The sequence below is a fragment of the Hyperolius riggenbachi genome, chromosome 2, assembly GCF_040937935.1.
Source record: "Hyperolius riggenbachi isolate aHypRig1 chromosome 2, aHypRig1.pri, whole genome shotgun sequence".
Lineage (NCBI taxonomy): Eukaryota > Metazoa > Chordata > Amphibia > Anura > Hyperoliidae > Hyperolius > Hyperolius riggenbachi.
The window spans coordinates 211,927,495-211,946,713 of NC_090647.1; the positions used below are offsets into that span (position 1 = coordinate 211,927,495).

At 42.2% G+C, this 19,219-nt stretch overlaps 1 protein-coding gene across 8 annotated transcripts in view; it reads left to right on the forward strand.

The window, feature by feature from the left end:
• Positions 1-200: 200 nt before the first annotated feature.
• The window catches only part of ATP11A (ATPase phospholipid transporting 11A), a 230,613-nt gene continuing 211,594 nt past the window's right edge, over positions 201-19,219 (forward strand). For 7 of the 8 annotated variants that reach the window (XM_068268061.1, XM_068268060.1, XM_068268064.1 and 4 more), the window contains exon 1: positions 201-745. In XM_068268061.1, coding sequence (XP_068124162.1) covers positions 707-745 — 39 coding nt within the window. In that variant the 5' untranslated portion in view covers positions 201-706. The remainder of the gene's footprint in view (positions 746-19,219) is intronic. The other variant, XM_068268062.1, reaches the window with a different exon arrangement.

The following is a 19,219-nucleotide window of genomic DNA, read 5'->3' on the forward strand; positions in this document are numbered from 1 at the left end:
AAAAATAGCCCAGGATGCCAACACTAGAAGAGATTGATGAAAGGAGGGTGGTAGCGAGGGGGGCGTATTGAGTAAAAGGAAGGTGGGTGGAATACAGTGACAAGAACAGACAGGAGGGGAGGAAAGCAAAGAAAGAGGGTGGAGTCCTTCTGCTGAAGAATGACTGGCAGGGAGGGATCAGAGAGAAGGCATGGTGGTAAGGTAGGCTAGGAGAGGGAGGTATCAGGAGCTGGGAGGGGTACTATTACATGAGGTTGGTGGGAGGGGTATGAATGTGTGTGAGCAGGGAGAAGCGAAGAGGGAACTGATCATCAAAGCATCTAGTTGCTAAGCCTCAGGAGTGAGCAGGCTGAATGATTCCATTGACACCGCCAGACCTAGACCAGGAAAAACCAAAGATACGGACCAGGGGAATATCATCAAGGGAAGTCCAGTAGCCGCAGATCAATTCATAAAGTGGAATAGAACAATTTATGTAATAAGCGACGTGCAGCACTTGTTAACCAATACAGCTCATGTGAATCTTCTCCATCAGTTGGGAGCCAGGAAAGCAATGGTTATCTGTATCTACATGCTCTAAAAGGAGGCCACCCTTGACTGTAATATCTAGCCACTGGGGAAAGCATTGAATGGAGCCGGTGTATGGATGTAGAAAGTAAGGAATAGCAGGGAGGAAGGAGGTACAGGAGGTGTCAGGGCAGCAGTCATGGATTGCAGCCTGCTAAGAAGACTCATCACTAGATATGTAAGTGGATATTTGTGTCTTGGATGTCATGTTTACTTTACTTTTTGATGTTTATGTCTTTGCTATGAATGGGGGCATGATCATGTTCACTAGTAGGTGTAATAAGCGATTTATCAGCACATAGACAAAATAGATTCTGTGTTCTAGTACACATTGTTGATATTTTTACTGATGTGGCTATATTATGTGTTGCTAATAGTATTTTCGTCTGTGTGTACAGAACAGATACTAGATCCTCTCTCAGACCACTTTCGTGGTTACAAATAGTGGCAAGTGAATTATTTCTATATTATTATTTAATATTTTATTCCTAGAAATACTCAAAAGTGATTTGGTTCTTAGGTACCCCCTTTCATATGAGTGCAAACTTTCACAGTTCAATAAAGAATATAATCTAAAGTTAACATGTATAAACATGCAGAAAAATGTGCAATGCTCAGACATTCTAGTCCCAGAGCTATTTTGTTTGACAACAGGAACAAAATGAAAGTTGTCTATGCACGTTGTAATGTTGTTTGATAATATAACTTGCTTTGGAACAGCTTTTAGACAGTTGTGTATTTGTTATTGGGTTTTTTTTGTATTATAAGGCACAGGTGGTGTCAGTGTTTATGCAGTGGCATTTGTCACAGTGTCCTGGTAAGAATGTAACTTAGCTGTGAGTCAGAGAAACAAATTACATTGTCAGACTTCATCAGGACTTCTACAAACTTCCCCATTCCTTGCAAACAATGCCGTCTTGTGTTTGAATTTGGTCAGCTTCTGTGTTGCATGCATTATAAAATGTGATTCCTCACAAGGTGCCCAGACCGGTCTCATGACTTGTATTAAACCGAGAGGCAAAGCTTTCACTAGAATAGCTTTTCTTTTTGAACCACTGGATGTTTTGGTCCAGACTTTCATAACTGTTGATTAACTGTTTATTCCATTCAAAGTTCCAGGTATGCACTGATGGAAGTAAAACTATAACATATGCTGATAAGGATTATTATTTGTTGTCTGCTTTTTATTTGCGCTAAACTCTAATCAGTGAAACAACTCTATGCAATACATGTATAGATAGTCACTTAATGTTGCAAACAGATCAATCCCTCTATGATATAAATCTGATCAGAAAGTGATCAAGCCACCCAATGTCGCAAACAGATCAATCGCACTCTGATTTGAATCTGATCAGAGAGGGATCAAATCCCCCCCATACGCTGCACATAGATTTTCAATAGATTTCAACATGAATTCTATTGAGAATCTATCAAACTGCGATGCTGCACTGTTTTATACAGTGCAGCGCTATGGGCCATAGATCTACCACTGCTATCCTGCCACGACCAACTGATTCAAACTTACCCCTTCTACAGCAAATTGATAAAAATGATGATCAATGCGGCTCGTTGCATCATAGATAACTGGCAGATTCGATTAGAGTGATCAAATCTGCTGGTAAAAATTTATATGTGTTTAGCCAGCTGTAGTGAGTTATGTTTGAGCAAATTAGGATGGTTCAGCCCTGATGTTTGTTGGCACATATCAACCTGCTCATTCAGCCCCTGATGTGATTTATCACTCATGGACAGAGTTGGCAAGATCTCCTTGCTGGATTCTTCATGTAAATGTTAAGTCCAGTAGGGAGCCTTGTAGTTGCCAAACATGTTATCAGACTCCTGAAATCAAGCAGTGAGCTCTCCCTGGAATACATGAAATCCCAGTATGCAAGGGCGTAGCAATAGCCATAGCAGCCATAGCAGCTGCTATGGGGCCCTGGAGCAGAGGGGGCCTAGGTGGTACTTAATGTATGCACCATTAACTTTCTTGTGTTCCTCCACCCTCTGCCTTTGTCTCAGTGCCCAGGAACTATGTACAGTGTTGATTGAATGAGAATATAAATTGCCCAGTTATATCCATGGGGTAGGGGCAGGTGGCATTGCTTATGGGTGCCTACATCTGAGGGCCCCATGAAAGTTTTGCTATGGGGCCCCATAATCTCTAGCTACACCACTGCCAGTATGTTTACTCACCCATGGACAGTTCAGGAAAAACTTGTCATCAGCTGTGAGTGGACTGCTACTTTAAGGTGAACATCTACAGATCTCAGTGAATATGAAATATGATCATCAGTTGTGAGTGGACTAATACTTTGAGGTGAACATTTACAGATCTCGGGGAATATGATCATCAGTTGTGAGTGGACAGATACTTTGAGGTGAACATTTATAGATCTCAGTAAATCCGACAATCTGTTGTGAGTGTACTGATGCTTTGAGGTGAGCATCTACAGATCTCAGTGAATATGATCATTAGTTGTGAGTGGACTGATACTTTGCGATGAACATCAGAATCATTTATTTCGCCGAGCATAACTGGGTCATGCCTGGAATTAGTTTTAGCATCACAGGGCAGCTCACAAAAATAAGTTACAGCAGAGACATAAACGTAGACAGTGCACAAACATTAAGTTACAGCAGAAATATGCAATGCAAGGAAAACCATGAGGCAGTAACAAGAAGCAAACAAGAAGCAAACAATGATCACAGTACAATAAACACTCTTGCACCATGTGTAGCTACGGCTAAATACGAGTGTGAGGGGAGCACCATGGGATTTATAGGGAGTTCAAGAGTCTCACCGCTGTGGGAAAGAATGTGTCTCTGTGCCTTGATGTCTTGGTGGGGATGGCCCGGATCCTCCGACCCAATGGGAGCCGTCGGAAGAAGCGATGACCTGGGTGTGATGGGTCATTGGCAATCTTTGCTGCTCTAGAGCACATCCTAGAGTTTTGGATGAGCTCCAGAGGGGGGAGGGGTTTCCCAATTATTTTCTCAGCTGATCTGATGACCCTCTGAATTTTGTATCTGTCGCTGGCGGTGGCACCAGCGTACCATACGAGTATCGAGGTGCAGAGGACAAACTCTATGGTGGCGGAGTAGAAGGATTTAAGGAGTTCTTGGGCCATGCCGAACTTCTTTAATTGACGCAGGAAGAAGAGTCTCTGCTCGGCCTTCTTTTGGGTTGTGATGGTGTTCATCTTCCAGCTCAGGTCATCAGATATGGTTGTGCCCAGGAGTCAGACGCTGGGAACGACTTCAACTTCAACCCCGTCAATGAGAATTGGGCGGGGGTTGGTACTCTGCCTTCTGAAGTCAATGACCATCTCCACAGTTTTGGTGGTATTGAGCACCAGCTTGTTCGCTCTGCACCAGTGGCAGATTCTGTCTACCTCTATAGATATCAATAAATATGATTATCAGTTGTGAGTGGACTGATACTTTGAGGTAAACATTTACAGGTTTCAGTGAATATGATCACCAGGTGTGTGAGTGGACTGATACCTTGAGGTGAACATCTACAGATCTCAGTGAATATGATCATCAGGTGTGAGTGTACTGATAATTTGAGGTGAACATCTACAGATCTCAGTGAATATGATCATCAGGTGTGAGTGTACTGATAATTTGAGGTGAACATCTACAGATCTCAGTGAATATGATCATCAGGTGTGAGTGTACTGATAATTTGAGGTGAACATCTACAGATCTCAGTGAATATGAGGACCACATTCTCTATAGCACTGTTAATGTCTTAGATGCTTCAGATTCTTTGGCCTGCTCAACCTTTGGCACCCTTCAGCCTTCAATAAAACCTTATTCTGAATTATAGTACTCAGGTTTACCTATACAAAGACCAGAAATTTCATGAACATGCAAAGTGCTTTTAGGGCTCTTTCACAGTGCGACGTTAAAGTTGCACGTTACAACAACATGTAACGCACAATAACTTACAGCAATGAAAAATCAATGGGCTATTCACAGTGCAGACGTTGCGTTGGTGTCTAACGCTGCAGGTTAAATGAAAGTGCTGCATGCTGCGTGTTATACACGTTTTTAGCTGCGTTAGACTGTTTGCACATGCTCAGTAATGTTTTCTTCTTTCTTTCTTTTTTTACGCATGCACCGTTTTCGTTCTATCACTGTGCGACAAAAGCTGAGCACCAAACGCAGGGCTGAATAACGTCCAAGTTATAGTCTTTCAATGCGTTGCATTAGGGGCACGTTATGCGACCTTAACGTCGCATCAAACGCAATGTCTTACTGTGTAAGAGGCCTAAATTATAAATATTTCTTCAGTTTCAAGAGTAGCACATACCAAAGGTTTGCCTAGAGGCAGATATGTGGTACACTAGTCATCTAGTTACTCATCTGTTATTACATAACGTAGAATAGGTGTGGTCTCCGCTCATAATTTACAGAAGATCTATAATGAATTGTAGCTTTATAGATGGGGGGCAATCAGTAGGATCCTTAAGTATAGATGACGTCTGTGTTTTCAGCACAGACAGGTCTCATTACTAGCACAAGACTGTCATGTGGTTGTCTGTACACTTAATGTATAACCATTCTTATTAGCACATAGAAAGTGTTAAATGGCAGGAATCCACTCTGCAAAGTATCATAAGCCTGTTAATATGTAAAGGAGAAACACAAAACGCAGCCAGGCCAATATACACTAGACCTAAGGCAATTTAAAGTGGACCTGTACTGAGAAAATGTGATAGTTCCCAATGTTGGTCTCATTCTGAAAAGGTGGTGATTGTCTCGTTGTCAAGCTGATCATTGCAATCTAGAATTGTTCCAAATCTAACCTAATGCTGGGCATAGACGGTTCGTTTCTGCGGCTCGATTAGGCGCCGGATCGACTCCCGCCGCGTCCCCACTCGTCCCCGTGCGCGCCTGGATCGATTCTCGCTCGTCCCCGCGGACGCTTCCTTATCTTCCGCTCGTTTTCCGCTATTGTCCGCCCGCGGGTATCTAGCGGGGAATCGATCCGCGCGGTGACCTGTCGGAAATTATCAATCGAGCCATCAGCGGCTCGATTGATAAAGAAAAACGAACCGTCTATGCCGAGCATAAGCTTGCAGATAGGTCAGGCCAAGTTCAGTAGAGTGGAGTGGAATCACCGGATCCTCATGCTAGTTCTGGGTTAGTAACTCCAAAATGGTTAAAACGAGTATCTGGAATTTTTACAGATTACATAAATCAGACCCCAGCCTCATGTAATTAGTAGTAGGAATATGCTAAAGATAAGATGAGCATAAACACATTTTTTTGATGAAGATATAAGTCATGTGAGTGCTGGACTTCTGTTCTTCTCCACTCTTTCTCCGCTGTGTCCCTGATAAGTACCTAATAGCAGAGGGTGTGGTCTGGACTGCCAATGGTGGCCAATGCCTGGTAATCCAGCTTATCAGAACAGTAGGCTTTATAATACATCACCACTATCTTTAACATGAAAAAGTGTTTATCCAAATGTTTATTCTATGGGACTGTTACTACTTTTAGCTGTGGGAGGAGTGGCATATTTAAACTTGGAAATCACTGGAGATTTTTTTTTTAAGACAAAGGATTTACATGATTCCTGTGCCAACAACATTTAGAATAAGATCAGAAATGGCAACTTTCATATTCTCAAATTGAAGGTCAACACACCCTTTACATTTTTGCCATCCAGTGCGTTAAAATTCCAAGTGAGTTTATTTGTCCCCTGAGTTCTCTGACAACGTCATCAGTTATTCGTTTTACTGGATCTCTACCATGCAATGCTATTTTTGTACTATTGTTGGCCCCCTCACCCTGCCCTATTCCCTCTTTATAGAACAGAATAGGCTTTTCAATGCAGAGCATTTTAGGTGATAGACTTGTGAATGTTTAAAAGAACAGCATCTAGTCCTGTGAAGAAAGAAATAACTAGAACCTCTTTATCAATTTTAAGCATTACTGAAGTCTTTGTAGCATATTTCCAGGCTTTAAAATGTTTCTCCTACTATATACTCTTGTAATGAAATGTATTCTTGTGCCTTAATGAGGTTTATTGTAAACTATCTGTGATACTGGAGTGCAGCTTATGCAGACCTTCCACAGCAAAAAAAGATACTATAGTGCTGGGCTACAATGTAACCACATATTGTAAATGGAGTCATTAGGAGGTCAGCTCAGTAAGGTATCACTGTCTGTCTGTGTGTGGGTAGCATTAACATCAGGTCATTCCACAGCCAGTGAGTAGAACTGGTAACTGGCCAACGTTCTGACATCTTATTTTCTTTATTGTCTTTTCTGAATTTGTTCTTTTCTCCAATTGCAGATTTTTTAATAAGCACTTTTGAGGGACACATGACATCTAATCCCTCCTTAAAATATAAAATTATCCTATTCCATTAGTTACTTTTTCTAAATAACCCCTCCTTCATTTCCCTTTTGCTAACCTAACATCGTACCCCCCAAAAAACAACTCACCCCTTCCCCCTCCATACTCACCTATGTGGGTGCTACAATTTCGGATAACACGAATTAACCATCTGGCTTTACAGCCATGATCCCTGAAACCACACAGTGCCATCTCAGCTCTATTTGTGCCATACCGATTTTACCCCGCTTCCAATACACCTCATGCTGCATCCCAAAATTCCCAGTGCTAGCCCCACTTTACAGGAGTTCCCTGCTGTGTCACTATCACATGACACAGCCATTCTCCCCACTGGCCGATACGTTAGGTGGTAGGTCAGTGATTGTAAAAGTCACGCCTCCTTCCTGAAGGAAGAAGGTGAGTGATGCGATTGCCATGCCCCTTCCCAGGATTTACAGCAGGAAACTGGGACACCGAAATGATGATAATGCTGACCTGGTAACCCCCTTTTGGCATCATTTTTGGTTTGGTGGGGAAAGGGCCCTCATTAGTTTTAGATAAGGGATTTTGATTAAAAAACAAAGTATATTTGATAAATTTACATTTAGGCTGCAATAATAAAAGCAGTGATTAGCAGCAATAGATGGAATTTGGGGTTTCTGGAGATTGGAGCTATTAATAATGTTCGCACTTCTTTCCACTAAATATCGTTTTGCAGCAGTCTTTGAGTGGAGTGGTGATTGGTTAAGACACCACGAGGAGGTTGCTAGGTTTAGGCACCCCCTGGGGGGTATTAGGGTTAGTTACCACCGGAGGGTATTTGGGTTAGGCATCAGTAGAAGGAGGGCTCGGTGTGAAAGTAGGGTTAGGTTAGATCATGGTAAAATATGTTTAAATATTACCAATATTTTACTATTGAAAAAAGTAGTAGAATAGCATGTACTGATATTCTACTACCGGCAATCTCCTGCGCCCTTTTTTCCAGGCGTCTTTATTACATGTACGCTGTATGTGTGAGTGTGTGTCTTCAAGGTCATGTGTATACTTTGTATACCTAAACATTAACCTCCTGCTGCTGTAGGACTGTAGTTTAGGGTTTGTGCTTTTCTAGATTATACATGATGAGATCAGGTAGGTTTACAGATGCCAAACTGTAATTCTAGAAAAATCAAGGAATAGTGGGTAAAAGGTAGAATATGCTTCATGTTGGCAAGAGTAGGGGCTATTCTGTGAGATTCAGATTTAAAGGGAACCTGGAGTGAGAGGAATACAGAGGCTGCCATCTTGATTCAAAGAATGAGCATGCAAATCAGATGCTTTGACTCTGGTATGACTCCTCTGGTTTAATGCTTGTTGCAGGTGTGAGACTCAAAAATAACTAAAGCTAAAAGCTCAGGAAAGCAGCCAGGCAGCTGGCATTGTTTATAATGCTTGGTACACACCATGCTTTTTCCATATAGATGCTCCAATAGATCATTTCCTGACAGGTCCAAATTAATTTCCAATCATTTGGGACACATTGATTTCACCATGCTTCCAAGACACTTCCGATCAATTTTGTATAGAAGTGATTGGAAAAACGATCAGGAAAAAACATCATTAATCAGACCGGACCTGTTGGAAATCATCTATTGGACCATCTATCTGGTGATAAATTGCATGGTGTGTACATAAGGGGATGAAGATGGCAGCCTCTGTTTTCCTCTCACTTCAGGTCTCATTTAAAAGTACTGTTGTCCTATAAAGAGGCACTGTAGTCAGGTAAAGTAGAATGCAGTAAATTATTTAGGATACCCATTTTTATGGTAATTTTCCTGGTTTCAGAATCAGACACACTTCCTATAGCTATACATTGCTGGATATTGAATATAGCAACACCCTCCCAGTTATTAGCCAAGGCTAATTAGCTCTGTGAATGTTTGCTTACTTTAGGCAACTGCTCTAGTATTGCCTCTGGTTTTTGTTTTTTTTAATAAATCTGCCTCTTATACAGGAAGCTTACCTGCTGTGCATGTTTCTGTTTCTGCTTAAAACGGAGAACCGACAAGACATGTTTTACTTGTCTAGGCTCTATTTATAAAACTTCTATAACTGTTTCCTGTGGACATTAGGAAATAAGCAAATAGAAACTGCACGGAAGCCAATCAGATATCAACTTTTAGCATGCTGGGTAATTAGAATAGAGCCTGCCATTTACAGGGAAGTGAGGATATGGGCAATGAGGGATACTTGTTGACTGAAGTACCAAGAGAGGAGTGTTAATGGTGGAATCAGCATGGTTTTCTACAGTTCAATGTCCTAAAAAGCCATACATGCTCTGCTTATCCATTTTCTCTATTGAGCTACAGTTTCCATCAGTCCCAAAAACAGAATTACATGATCTGTTGCTTAAAACTAAAAGTTATTGACTGAAAATGTGCATAGATTCCAGAAAATGAATCAGTTATGTGAAGCCATTAGTGGCCGGCCTAAAGAACTTCTCCAGCAAAAAAGTAAGCAGGTAAAATACGAAAGCACCAACCGGTTTTGGACTAGTCCATCTTCTCATGAGGGATTCTCAAGGTTTTCTTTGTTTTTAAAAGCATTTCCTGAATGGAAGTTTAAAAGCCAAAATAGTAAGATACCAGCCAGCCTCTTTACTCACTTGCACAGTATTTTGTCAGTTAGACCTTGCAACTGCTGTTCAGGAAATGCTTTTGAAAACAAAGAAAACATTGAGAATCCTCCATGAAGAGATAGACTTGTCCAAAACCTGTCTGTTCTGTCAGATTTTAACTGCTTACATTTTTTTGCTGGAGTGGTCCTTTAAAGCCGGAGTTTCTGTATTTTTCCATTGGCTGATATGCTGTTATGTAGTCTAGTCCCCCAGGGGAACTCTGGAAGGGCACACTGTGCTTACACCTCTCACCTCCTCTCTTCACTGCCAGCTAACGGGGAGTGGTTGTTACAGCCACACCATCCAAGAGGTGTGGTTACTCATATGACATATTGGGATGGGAGGGTGTTACTCAGTGATGTCAGATTGGTGCAGGGATTTCCGAGATGCAGTGCAGAGGGTAGCAGAGTCACTGCAGTTTGATGGGGTTTGAAGTGGCTCTGAGGATCATGGCTGCCTCCTTAGATTGTGAGATCACATTGCCTCCAAAGTTGGAGACCTCCATCTGTAGATATTAGGGGTTTAGCATCTACTGCGTTGGGGAGGGCTGTGGAGATGAGTTATGTAGAAACATTTGTGAAATTGAGGTTTAAAGGAATACTGTAGGGGGATCGGGGAAAAAAGAATTAAACTTACCTGGGGCTTCTAATGGTCCTCCACAGACGTCCTGTCCCCGTGCAGCCACTCACCGATGCTCCGGCCCCGCCTCCGGTTCACTTCTGGAATTTCAGACGTTAAAGTCTAAAAAACCACTGCGCCTGCGTTACCATGTCCTCACTCCTGCTGATGTCACCAGGAGCGTACTGCGCAGGCCCAGTATGGTCTGTGCCAGGCGGGGCCGGAGCATCGGTGAATGGCTGGGGGGGCACAGGATGTCTGCGGGGGACCATTAGAAGCCGCGTGTAAGTTCAACTCATTTTCCTCCTACCCCCCCTGCAGTATTCCTTTAATGAACTATAAAGTGTGATAGGACATTGTTGGATACTGAGTATCACTGCACACTGTCATTTCTAAGGGCTAATTTTGAGTATATGGTAGACAGTGGTGCCTACCTAACATGCAGACATGTATAAATTGCCCCAATCTTTTTCAGCTATACTTCTGCCCTTTTACTCTAGTACTGTGGGTGATGCAAATCTCAGCTCCTCAGAAATAAATAGGATAACAGATGATAGACCTGCTTGTGTACTCATATGTTGTTTGAACTTTGTTATTTCATTTTGTCACACTGGAGATTGGAATATTCTAGCTGTACTGTAATGTGTAAAAATGGACTACCCTATTTATATGCTAAAAATAGATTTCCTGTACAAATGTAGAAACATATTAATTATTAATTGTTTCCCAGCTCTCCTGGGTAGAGACAAGACTCCCTTTCATTTCCCCACTAGCCATACTACTTTTCTCTGTTGTCATGGTAACCCCCATTCACACAGTATACTATTCTTCTGTGGTTATGACTGGATATCATAGTGATTGTACAGTATCTCTTCTTTTAATTGTTTTTGAATAAGACACAATCTTAGTGGCACAAAGGCTTGCTTAACCATGAGTGCAGCAGTAGAAAAGATATTCATAAATGTAGAATTTTCCAAAACATTATTACTTGGGAACATGAGACTTGACCTCTTGATGATACTTGATTGGTTTATACTACATAGAGGCAGCAATGGGATCAGTCTCATTCATATGCCGAATTCTCACTCGAAGCAGGTGATTAACAAGCATGTATGAACAACTAGAGATGATTTATCATACATGTAAATGATTCACTCCTGGGCCTCATGCTAATGCCAGGCTAGTAATTATACCTGTATTGACATAAACCATGAAATGGATATAAGGTATGCAGTACAGGGATAGAAAAGAGCCTGTACATTATGTTTAGTGTGATAGTGCCTTGGGAATTGTATACACTGGCAATTGTAATATGCAAATAGTGATATTCTTTCACCTGCAAAATTCTAGTGTAATCTTTTATTATAAAACAGTACATATTAATGCGTCGCTTGGTAAACTGGGCACCAAGAAATGCCGATAGTGAAAATATCGTTAATGTAAAATCCTATACAATAAAATGCAAGTGTCCCTAAATCATCAACTGAATGGTTGTGTGTCCCTGGCTTTTTTGTACTGAGCATGTGCGCAGCCAGGGCAGTTAGGACACAGGGCCGGATCTGACAGTTTGCTGTGTGTGGTTCACAGTGGTTCTCATTGCATTGTGGGAAATAACAGCTTTTTCCTACTGCCAAGCAAGCAGCTCCCTGTGTGCATATTCTTCAGACAGTGGTGGGGAACGAGCAAGTGGGACACGTATGTGCGCACATTGTGGGGGGTAGCGGCTGTGACCTAGCGCCTGTTTTTTAACTGGCGGGCCTTTTTACTAGTAACCAATATTTTACTATTGATTTACTTGGCACCCTATTTTCACACTAACTTTTCTCCTCATGCCTAACACTATCCTCCCTTGTGCCTGACACTAATTCCTCCCAATGCCTACCACTAACCACCTGCCACACACACACACACACACACACACACACACACACACACACACACACACACACACACACACACACACACACACACACACGTGCCTATCCCACTGATACCTGACTCTGCCAGATTAAAAGTACATGTGTACATACATGTATAAGATGTACACTGGTTCCAGAGTAAAATGCGCTGTAAGTGACTTTATTTCTATGTTGCTGTTACTTACAGTGAGTGTTTTCAATCTGCTGGTTCTTACCTGATACCAAGAGGTTTTGGACAAGTCTTTCTCATCATGAGGGAACTGGACTCCTTTTTTCTTTTAAAAGCACTTCCTTGCAAGAATCTCCACAAAGATATCAGACAGCTTAGCTTGCACAGTATTCTGCCTGTAATGGCCGCTCAGTATTGGCTTTTGAAAATAAAGAAATCCCTGACAATCCCTCATGAGGAGATGAACTAATCCAAATCAGTAAAGCTATTGTACATAACCACAGTGGTCGGAACTCGCCCGTAGCAGATGATAACTGCCATGCCTGAGAATAGGGCATCAGACCAGCACGTGCACAACGGGTGCACGAAAATCGCTAAAGACCTGGCATGTCGGCTCTTTAGCAATGCCCAAGCACCCCATGACAGCATTGTTCTTCTCGCTCCCTGCCAGAAACAGCTCCATCCTGCGTCACTTGTCATCCCTCTGCCCCCCTCCATAGACACATGTGCCACAAGCCAAGGGCTAATGATGCGTCTGTACAACACCATCCAGCAGGGATTGGTACGCAATCCCTTGGGTGACAGAGATACTGGAAAGATGCCCACATGAGTATGGGCCAAAGGATATCCAAGGCAAATAAAAAAAACTAGCTTTACTTACCTGGGTCTCCTTCCAGCCCCTAGAGTTCACGTCTGTCCCCCGCCACAGCTCCAGTCTTCTCTCTGGTCCCCATTGAAAATCATTATTTGTGATTTGGGTGCCTATTAGATGTGGCATGTAGAAAAATGCAGCAGGCCGCCAGTTCTTTTCCCCACAGTAAAATACAAATTTGCATTTCATAGAAACACCCATAGATTTTCACTAACATGTCGATTTTCAGCATATGAAAATGAAGAACTGTACATTGGGTGGAAACAAGCCCTTAGCCCTTAGAGAATGATATGTTCTATTAGGAAAGACTAGCAACAGTATGCGCAATAGCAGGAAATTACAAGAGGAACTTTCCTCAACAGACATTCACATTTCACAATCCCTCTCTAGACTCTAGACTATATATATATAGTTTCACATTGAGGCTGCTCACTTAATGCTTTACGTACAGTGGAACTAGTCATTCTACTTAAAGGGTCTCCGAGCAGTGCAGAAACTATGGAAAGATGTATATCATTTTAAAACTCTCTTTCCCCTCTTTCCAATGATATATAAATCACCGCCCTATGCCTTTTAGTTTTCGCTATTTCCGCGATTGAAATTGCCGCGGCCGCGATTTCGATCGCGAAGATAGAGAAAACTAAAAGGCGTAGGGCGACGATTTAGGTGTCAAGAAAGAGCAGAAAGAGAGCTTTAAAATGATATCCATCTTTCCATAGTTATTTGTATTACACAGGACGACACTTTCCCCAGTGTCAGCAGCTCCATTCAGCAGAATGGAGCTGCTGACTTTAGGAAAAAGTCGCCCTGTGTAATACAATGTATTTACAGAAAGATGGATATCATTTTAAAGCTCTCTTTCTCCTCTTTCTGGCGACACCTAAATCGTTGCCCTACGCCTTTTAGTTTTCTCTATTTTCGCGATTGAAATCGCAGCCGCTGGAATTTCAATCGCAAAAATAGCGAAAACTAAAGGGCGCAGGGCGGCGGTTTATATATCATTGGAAAGAGGAGAAAGAAAGCTTTAAAATGATATGCATCTTTCCATAGTTTCTGCACTGCTCGGAGTCCCTTTAAATGTCAACAGTTCACTTAAATGTTTTTATCGGTTTTTTTTTGTTTGTTTTTTTGGGGCGGGGGGGTACTTATGTATTATACCATCTACCAAATTTAACTGCCCTTGGTTAAAAGATAGTTACTTCCCTTTGGAAATCTATGTTCATATTGTTGTAGAGCCGAGAATCTTTTCTTTCCTTTGCAGTATGCCCCATGTTGGTTCTGAATGAGGGGGTGTTGAACAAGGAGTGTCCACTGCATGTGGCTGGCAGCAGCACTAACCTGGCAGCCCCAGTTTCCAGCCTGAAAAGCGGATGAGGGTCAATGTGCACTACCCAAGTGGGCATAGTGTTAGAATAAAAAGTTGTCTGAGCAAAGCGAAGAAGCGAGCGCCAAGCGGGCAGGAGGACAACGGGCTCAATGACTCCAGTAAAGCTGGGAATTTCACTTTAAAAGGAGTAGACACCTCTCATTCTACACCCCCTAACTCAGGAACCGTGCATCGCAACGACATGGAGCATAGTGCAAATGAAAGCCAAGGCTCTCAAATTTCCAACAATATGTAAATTTCTAAAGGCGGATAAATATCCTTTAAACAGGAGGCAGTCAAATTCGGAAGACAGTATAATACGCAAGTGTGAAAATGTGGTTATCCATCACAGTTTCTAGCCAGAAAGACAAGCTGGAGGGTGAGGCAGGAACATTAACACAATAGGGAAGGAGGCCAGAGTGAAGCCAGCGCAGCAATCACACAGCAGACCTCATTTCTCAGATGCTGTGCCAGGCTACTGAACTGAGTTGTGTGCTTGGTGCCGGTTACAACAATTGTTCTCCAGCCATGAAGACAAAGGGAAGCTGACTGCAAAGGGCAGCACATGCCAGCTTGTTTAGGCACAACAGTCACATGACTACAGCTACTATTCATTTGTGCCCAGGGTACTGTTGAATGTTTAAAATATAAACCATCTAATTTGCCAGCAGCATAATGGGCATGGCTTAATGTGTTATTTTATTCTAAACAGACAACAATCCATGTTGATCTTGGACAGGATATTATTAATACATTACATACAAAAATTATATCAGTGCTACAGTTATTGCCTTTTCCAGTAATATCTCTCTCTCTCTCTCTCTCTCTCTCTCCTCTCTCTCTCTCTCTCTCTCTCTCTCTCTCTCTCTCTCTCTCTCTCTCTCTCTCTCTCTCTCTCTCTCTCTCTCTCTCTCTCTCTCTCTCTCTCTCTCTCTCTCTCTCTCTCTCTCTCTCTCTCTCTCTCTCTCTCTCTCTCTCTCTCTCTCTCTCTCTCTCTCTCTCTCTCTCTATATATATATATATATATATATATATATATATATATATATATATATATATATATATATAGTGCAATTTTAGATGTTGTGTTCAGTTTTAGTCATAGCAGGTGAGGATTAGTGACAATTAAAAACTACCAAGGTTGTCATTTTAAATCACTGTAATGTAGATTTCTTTTACAGCTCTGCTAGAATGGGCAGGTGTCGGGGCAGTAATTCACCCTCTCGCCAGTAATCCCATATTGTTTTGGAACTCTGACAACCCCCCACCCCCCTTTCCCGGGCAAAACTGAAACTCTGTGGCCACCTCAGATTGCCTCAGCCCACCCCCAGTTCAACTAATAGGTGGCTGACGAGCTAGGACGGGCCACAGCAACATAGGTGGGGTGGCCACAGAGCTTCTGAACAAACACTTTGAACAAAAATAGCTACAGTGGTTTTGCCATTGGGGAAAGGGAGTTTCCAAATGATGCGGGTAAATGGGTGAGTTTCTGCCCCTAGCACCTGCCGATTCTAGTAGTGCTCTAAAAGAGCTTCACATTAAAGTCATTAAAAAGTACATCCTAGGTCCTCTTTAAAGCCCCATTCCAGGCACAAATCTTTTGCTAGATCTGTGTTGGCATTACAGCAGTGTAACTAAGAAACTACTAGCACCGTTGTGTTTTACATTGAGCTCCCTCAAGTACTGTATGTATTACTATTGATAGGGTGTGCGGTGCACTGGACCACGCAGACTAGATCAGGGATGTCTAGCTCCAGTTCTCAGGGCCGAGGTCCTCACACATTTTGGCACAGCTCAAATTAATTGATGGGACTGAATCAGGAAAGGTGTGGTTTATCAAGTAGAACACATCTCTCCATTTCTCTTTCCATCCTAAACACTGGCATGGATCTGGTCATCAAGGACTGGAGTGCGCCACCTGTGATCTAGATGTAATGTTCTGGAAGTATGAGGTGCAGTTACTCACTGTGGATGAAGTCATGCTAGCTAATAGAAATATTCATATCAAGGTCAGCACATACACACGAGCAGACACTTTATTCTGCATGCTGTGATAATATTTACATGATGATATTTTTGGAGCCTCACAGGACTCCTTCATCAAGGCATGAATCAGCTTAAATGGAACCTCACCTTTTTAGCACTACCAGTTTCCTGGCTAATCCAGTCTGACTTCAGTCAGAGCACCTGATCTGCATGCTTGTTCAGGGGCTGTGGCTAAAAGTATTATGCTGGGCATACGCAGCTCAATTTTGCTGCTCGATTCTCCCGCTTGATTGATTCGCCGCTCGATTCCACAGTCAATTCTCTTATCTTTAGCTAATTTTTCTTATCTTTTTCCATTCTCTTCAATCTGGGAATCGAGTGGCAAAACGATGGGGCGGGAGATCGGACATGTCGGAAATTATTTATCGAGCCATCTTAATGGCTCAAAATCAAGCCGTGTATTCCCAGCATTAGAGACACAGGATTAGCAGGAGATTCAGGCAACTGGTATTATTTTAAAAGGAAAAATCCACATCCTTCTCAGTTTGGGTTCCCTTTAATGCCGGGAACACACTATGAGATTTTATGGTCGAATTACTGTCAGATCGATTATTTCCAACATGTCCGATTTTGCTTTCCGAGCATTTTCCGATCGATTTTCGTTAACTTTAACGCTCTGAGCGATAATCCCGAGCTGAGCTAGGGGTAAGCTGCTGTGGAGGATTTCTCAGGCCCTGGTGGGCCAATTTGCATAATTTTTTTTTTGTTACACGCAGCTAGTATTTTGCTAGCTGCGTGTATATACCGATCGCCGCCGCTTCATGCTGATTCGCCACTACCCGCCGTGCTGCGCTGCCCACCCACCCCCAGACCCCGTGCGCAGCCTGGCCAATCAGTGGCAGGCAGCGCTGAGGGGTGGATCAGGATTCCCTCTGACGTCACGACGTCGTTGACGTCGATGATGTCATCCCGATCGTCACCATGGTGACGGGGGAAGCCAAACAGGAAATCCCGTTCTGAACGGGATTTCCTGTTTGCTCTGATCGCCGGAGGCCATCGGAAGTGGTGGGGGGGATGCCGCTGCACAGCGGCTACTATCAGGTAGCTAGCGCTAGGCTAGCTACATGATTTAAAAAAAAAAAAGTGCTGCGCCGCCCCCTGGCGATATTATTGTATCGCCCAGGAGCTTAATCGGAAATCGATCGGAAAGCAAATCGGACAGGTTGGTAATAATCGATCTGACAGTAAATCGACCATAAAATCTCATAGTGTGTACCCAGCATAAGGCTCACTATGCCTTGATGAAGAGGTCAAATGAGGTTTGTCGCTGTAACTATTATCACAGCATGGCACATAAGATCTATGCTTGAAATACAGATCATTTTAACTTTCCACCACTAAAAAACCTAAACATGGCTAGAGATCCATTTTAATCAAATAAATATACATCATTTTTTTCTGGTAATATACAAATGTGTAATATGCAAGACAGTTTCTGGAATTAGAATGCTGCCAACTTTGTCACAGGCCCAGATTGATGTCAGAGTATAATATATTAATGTCGTTCTATAATATATTTGTATAAAAAGTCACTTCCTCTTAATACTGTGCTTTCATAATCTGAAATTGCTGTGTAAGCAGGATGTTCTCCATAACCACAATGGATAAATGTTTATATCTAGATTTAAATTTAGAATATCAATACTGTTAATTGAGTCTACAGTCCACTTCGGGCTTGCTATTTTAGCTTGTTGTTACCTGTCTAGCCCAGATCTGATAAACTAGTGGTTTTATTGCTGGTGATGCTGACTAATCCCCCTCTCTATGTGGAAAGAGGATTTGCACTAACCTATTTTACGCAGAGGATTAGGGACAATTAGGTTCCTCTCTAGATCCCTATGAAGAAGTCATGTACAATCCTCTGAGTTGCACATCTGTTCATGCACTTTGCAAAAAGAGTATAAAACATTGATGTAAATGCAAGAGACTGCAGTGCCAGCCGTCTGTAAATGTATTTTGGTAGCCATCACTGAGATGCACTATACTTGGCTCTGATGATTTCAATGCAACCTATACTTTTATAATAATAATAAAAACAACACATACTTAAAGTGTTTTATTGCTTATGAAACAAGTTTTCCACTCCAGTAATATTGACCTGTTTGTTTAACCAGACCAATTATATTATAAGTTGCCAAGGTACTGGAAGAAAAGTGTTTAGTGTCTGCAGCTGGCAGTTTTTAAATATAAATCTATGAGCTGTCACAATGCAATGCATTGCCACTCCCTCTTTGATATAATATGTGATATAACTAGTGTTCCTAAATAAAAAGTAAGCGTCAGACTGTCGGAAAAGGTGAAGAGAGAATAGGTAGACATTTTGCATTTCTTAAGTAATTAGATGCTGTGTTATATTTCTGAATCTTATTCTGAAATAGAAAAAAAAATAAAATAAAACTTTTGTAATGTTATTTTAAGTTTGCTTCAGTGCACTCCAGCCAGACAAATGACACCGTTTGACAAGTAAAGTACCATGTGTCTACAAACAGAGGGCAGAGTGGTACCATGTGTCCACAAACAGAGGTCAGAGTGGTACCATGTGTCCACAAACAGAGGATAGAGTGGTACCATGTGTCCACAAACAACCAACCGAGTGGTACCACGTGTCCACAAACAGAGGACAGAGTGGTACCATGTGTCCACAGAGGACAGAGTGGCACCCTGTGTCCACAAACAGAGAACAGAGTGGTACCATCTATCCACAGAGGACAGGGAGGTACCATGTGTCCACAGAGGACAGGGAGGTACCATGTGTCCACAGAGGACAGAGTGGTACCATGTGTCCACAGAGGACAGAGTTGTACCATGTGTCCACAGAGGACAGAGTTGTACCATGTGTCCACAGAGGACAGAGTGGTACCATGTGTCCACAGA